The sequence below is a fragment of the Gadus chalcogrammus genome, chromosome 10 (assembly GCF_026213295.1).
Source record: "Gadus chalcogrammus isolate NIFS_2021 chromosome 10, NIFS_Gcha_1.0, whole genome shotgun sequence".
Classification (NCBI taxonomy): domain Eukaryota; kingdom Metazoa; phylum Chordata; class Actinopteri; order Gadiformes; family Gadidae; genus Gadus; species Gadus chalcogrammus.
In genome coordinates, this window is record NC_079421.1 from 11,654,253 (window position 1) to 11,659,990 (window position 5,738).

General features: G+C 44.4%; 1 protein-coding gene across 1 annotated transcript in view; it reads left to right on the top strand.

Annotated features, from left to right (window-relative positions):
- Window positions 1–4,357: 4,357 nt before the first annotated feature.
- The window catches only part of rxfp1 (relaxin family peptide receptor 1), a 41,356-nt gene continuing 39,975 nt past the window's right edge, over window positions 4,358–5,738 (top strand). The window contains exon 1 of the mRNA XM_056601165.1: window positions 4,358–4,439. Within this exon, the coding sequence (XP_056457140.1) occupies window positions 4,358–4,439 (82 nt within the window). The remainder of the gene's footprint in view (window positions 4,440–5,738) is intronic.

Consider the following 5,738-nt stretch of genomic DNA (forward strand, 5'->3'; position numbering starts at 1 on the left):
TGTACTTTTGAGAATACTTTGGAAAATCTCATGAAACTGTTGCTGTTGTAAATATATATATATTTAAATGTCCTTAAGATGTTTGCGTTAATATTTCTGTTCTTGTTTCTGCATCCAAGGGTGACCTGTGATTTGTTAGTTTCGATTTAATTTGCATGTTAAGTATTACCTTAGTTTGTTTCACTAGTCACTTTTGTTGTACATAGTCACTAGGACTAGGTCTAGGTCCTAGACTAGGACTAGGTCCTAGATGGGCAATTATGACGCACTTCCTGTAAACGCTGTCTTTTAAATGCGCATGCGCGTTTCATTCATTCCCATTTTATTATTAGTATTAACGATCTCCTTTTGTTTTCTAATCTATGAATAATAATCGAATGAACAAATTATGGTTGCCTATACTTTGGTTATATAAAAAGGAGAATCGGTTAACTCCATTCACTGAACGGGGCGATCCACTTTATTTCCAGCGCTCCCAACACAGAGTCAAAACAGCGACCCACACGCCGACACTTCCGTTCTCCTCCTTCAGAATAAGAGTCCCTAACAGGAACTGGGTTACATATGCATTCCTCAGTGCTTTTATACGTGTTTCCAATGGCTTTGTTTGTGCGAAAGAACGGGCTGTGTTCAATGAAATCAAAACCAAAACGGATTGAGCCTTCTTTTTTGTCCATGCCCCGTTTATAAACAACCCTTCCGGGTTTTGTCCGTTGGCTTGTGTCGATACGTCAAGCGTCGATACGTCATCTGTAAGCGCAGGACCCCGAGTCGATCTGGCAGCCGAGTCAATCCGGTACCCACACCTATACCGGCAGTGCACTTTCACGACATCCCTGGTAAATTTACCCAAAGTCACGTTTTCTGACGTTCACAGACTTACCGAACAACACTCCATAACAGCCCGGTCCAAACTGGACAAGGGATGCAGTTTATTTTTCGAGAAATATATCTACGACTACGAAGGTGAGTGTCTGCTAGCTAGCTTATGCTAGGTAGGTTGGCTTATGCTAACGTCAGTTTGGCGTCAGCTCAGTCTGGAGGGATGATGAAATTATAAAAGAGATGAAAAATAAGGTAGACTTGTACATCTTTGGTACATATATGAATGTGTATCTTCAGCAGAAAGTGAAATTAAAGTGAAATGAACCGAATGAATAAAGGAACTGAAAGAATAAAAGGAGTTAATTCATTGCCTTTTTCTGACTACATAATTTACTACATTACATATTAACATTATTTTGAATACTTTCAGGATGGACTGACTGGACTTTAAAATTGATTATAGATGAAAGAATTATATACATGTCATTCAATATATACAATGTTTTCAGTATACAGAATTACAGCTCCGAAAAAAATTAAGGGACCACTCCAAATGTTCAGTATCTCTTGTTTTAACATTTATATATTATATTTAATATTTATAGGCATATGTTTGAGTAGAAACACTTTTCAACAGGGATTTAGCCTTTTAAATCAAATGGTCCCTGGAAGTTGGTCATCACACAGCAGACGGTGCACAGCTGGTTGACTGTCCTAGACAAAGTGAGAGGACAGTGCGTTCCCAGATGCGGTATTCCTTGACTCTGCGTATTGCTCTTTCCACGAGGATTCGAAGATGGGCGATTGCTTGTGTTTTCAGGGCATCCTCTTCGGTGAACTGCGCAGTGGTTAGAGATAAGTTAAAGGTTGGGTATGGAATTCGCTTTTTTGACCATTTTTGCAAAATTACTTGAAATCCTTATCATAACCCACTTACAGCCACTGAGTTAGAAGTACTGACATGAAAATTAAACAAGTCAATCATCTGTGGAACGGGCAGGGCTCGAAAAACTCCAGCCAATGATTTCCAGAACCACCGAGTTGCATTGGACAGTAAGTACGTCAATCAAATGGTCGTACTGCACTCCCACTCCCCCGCGCCCCGCGCGCGACCCCTTCGTGCACGTACTCAAACCTCGTGACCCAGAGCAAGCTTCTGTTTGTTGTTATCCTGCGGTAGCTACTGGAGCTAGCTAACTAGCAAATGACTCGCTCTCGCGCATCTGTGTTCGCTCGGGCATGATTGCGCGTCCATGTACTTGGAAAGGGTGGAGTCAGAGTCAGCGTTGAAGGAGAGGGGGTAGGACCATTTGAGTTGTGTATTTTCAAAATCATTTCGCAAATCCCATACCCAACCTTTAATAAGTATTATTATTGTGAGTGCTTCAATACATCTTAAACACTTGTCTGCATATCTTAATGGTCACATTTGGGTCACAGTTTTAATTTGCAATGTTCATTCCTTTCATGCCTACCTGTCATCTTGAAGGGTGGTATAATCATCGTTGCCCCATGGTCATCTAGCAGCTTCTCGATGGTGAAACCCTTGTCTGCCATGCATCCATCTCCTGGCTCCAGTAAATCCAGGAGTCCACTTCGTTCAGTCAGCTCTCGGTCAGAGATGGAGCCGGTGAAGGGACTTGACACAAAAGTCACCGCACTACAAGGGGCAATCCCAATCAAGGCCTTAAAGGTTGTTGTGTTCTTGTAAGATGAGAAAACCTCAGACTGGAGAGTGAGGGATGATGGATTCTGGCATCGCACCTCGATGCAGTCGATGATTACCCGAACATCTGGACTGTACTGCACAAATTAGCTTGGCGTGGTGTTCTTGACTTGCTGTTTTCTCATTCAGATGGGGAGGGAGCCAAGGAGCAGGTAAAGGTAGTTGGCCCACGTGGAGACAGTGGACACACTGACCTGAAACATGTCAGCCAGCACCTTCTCTTGCAGGCCTGCAGCTTTTCACATTGTGGTATTGGTCAAATGCTGGGACATCAATAAAACTAAACATTTTGTGCCCGAGTTCTGAAAAGTTGACCTACCTCCTCGGTATAACCTACTAAGAGCCCATTCTGTGATTAAACCATAGGTAGCACATCCTGTCAGGTAGGTGGTTTAAGAACAGTATGGGGTTCTAGTAGGTCAATATTTCAGAACACTAACAAACACACTGACAAACCTGGTTTAGGAGCAGAACCGAAATCATGTTCTGTCATCACCACCGAAGCTGCGATCTCCCCTTATCGGCTCTTCTTCACACGGCAGCGGTTGCTCCAGAGGGTGGGCTGGGTGAACGTCATGGCCTAAGCGAGTTGATGTGCTTTTATAAACGGACTCCCTTCTTGGCAGTCCCCAGTTGTTCTACTGGAAACAGGAGGGTACAGACCCGATTTTCAGTCGCTTGATGTGACCCCGGTTGGTTGCTAGCTAGTGTAGTCTGATTCACTAAAGTGCCGGCTACAAACAAACATGCCTTTACATACCTTGTTTTATTTTAAAGTTTGGCCCTTCATCCATGAAAAAACTTAAGTAGGGTTGGCGTTGTTTGTTAGATGTACAAAGTGGAACAGAGTAGTGACATCTAGCCTTTGTTTCAGCCATTGTTGAACTGGGCCGGAAGTGTTCATGCACAACGAAGACAAATCCCACCCATGGAACCCGGAAGCGTGATAATCCCCTATTGGTTGCTCCTGGGCTCCCATCTCGTCCTTCCCGTGCTGCTCGCCACACAACGTCTTAATTTACCCTAAAATTAGATTTTGTTTTGGTAGGCTGGGATATAGCCTAATTTGTCTAATTATTGTTATTATTATTTTAACGCATGGCATGCCATAGCCTACTACAGTGTTCAGCATGCAGCCCCTATGGTCAGTAGGTCAGTTGCGCAACTGCTTTATCGATCTGTAAGATGGCACCATGTATTATTTGCGCCGGAACACGGCTCTGCTTTTTGCCGACACGCCTCTCAGGGCGCAAACCCTCGGCCCTCGAGTTGTAGAAAGTCAATTGGGCTGGATGCAAGATAGGGGCCGATAAGTGTCAAAGAATGGGTACTTATCGACTCCCATTTGAAAAATAATAATTTAAAAGTAGAATATCTTAAAAAGTCAAAAATATATCTAGGTGAAAAAATACATTGGTGAACAACTGTGGAAGGAGTAGGGTCCCAAAGTTTTTAGAGAATAATAAAGAAAGAAGGAAAGAAAAAAAAATAACAGCCCTCACCTAACTACTGTAATAATAACCCATATTCTTACCTCCTGTAACATTACTCCTGTTATGATGGATGTGTACATTGACAGACTGCACAGTGAGCCTCACTAGGACTGTCTGCCTCTCCTCCTAGCTGATCAGATAACAGACTTATAGCTTTAACAGCTGACAGGATTTAGATTGAGTTTTGTATACTCTTCGTACAATCCAGTTCTAAACTGAGCTAATAATAGAAGCGAAGGAGATCTGGGGATGAATGGCTGAAAACCTCATGTGTATTATTTGCCTCAAAAGCACTTTCAGTCCAACTGAAACAATGGATAAGACCAACAGCGGCTTGCAGCTGTGGGCGTCACACTCCCAGCTCGCCCTGGCCGCAAATTATGAGATGAGCAATGGCACGCTATCGCCCACTTGAGGCCTCCCTGGTCCCCATCCTGTAGTCTGCTGATGAGAAATGTGCGCCCCCCCCGGCCTCTCCCTCACACTCAGCGGGCTGTTCCTGCTGACCCCTGGGGCCGCAGGGTGCATTCACACTAGCTCCGTCCGTCGACAGATCTCATTGACTTTGCATGGGACGCTCTCGAAATGCCTTGTAGGTCCGTCCGTTCTGTCGGCTCCTTGGCCTGCGTCAAAAAGTTGAGAATTGTTCAACTTTTCAGGCAGCGACGAATCCGTCATCCAATCAGATCGCGGTTATGCAAATACACTCCACCCGACTGGTGGATCCATTTTGCATAACAAGCAGGAATAAGAAGGACAAATCTGGCTGTTATATTTTTTTAAAGAAATGTGGAATCGATAGGAACGTTTTTTAGTCCCCTGTTGTTTGTGTCATCTTTGTATTGATATCCACACATCGTCTTTGAGGCGGGGAGCGATCTAAATGGCTGCAGGCTGGGTCTACAAAGACTAGCCTCCTATACGTCAAACACGCCCTCGTCATCCGTCGACAGACGCATGTAGTGTGAATGCGGCGTCACACTCTGCAGGCTGTTCCTGCTGACCCCTACGGCCCTCACACTAATCACCTCTTTGTGTGCTGCTAGCGCTTCATGCACGGAACAGCGTAGTAATTAATTACCTGCAGAGCGCTTGGTTATTGTTTGAGTGGCATTGGCAGCGAGGTGGAAAGGTCAAACCCAGCCAAGGGGTGAAAGCGCCTAATCACAGGACGCCCTGTACCTTTGGTTTTAATTCAACAGGAGGACATATCGCCTTTATATCACCTGAGCTGCTTAAACAATTAGAGCTCTAAATTATTCATTCATTCAGGTTCAGTCTGTAGATTTGAGTGGCATCAAATGTGGACGGACTTGACAGTGGACGGACTTGACAAAACATTTATTTAATATCATAAGTATGTTTGAATAAGTGTATGATCCCTGTCTCTAATAATTATATCTGCATAGGGAGGGGTCGTCTTCCACAGAGTCTCTGAGGTAGCCCAGAGCGGACACAGGGCTCTATGGTCTATCATAATCCATAATAATGGAGCAGGTGGAGATCTACCTGGTGAAGCAGGTGGAGGTCTAACAGGTGGTAAAGGTGGAGCAGGTGGAGTTCTTACAGTTGGAGCTCTAACAGGGGGAGCAGGTGGAGGTCTAACATGGGAAGATCTAACAGGTGGTGAAGGTGGAGATCTTACAGTTGGAGGTCTAACAGGGGGAACAGGTGGAGGTCTAACATGGGGAGGT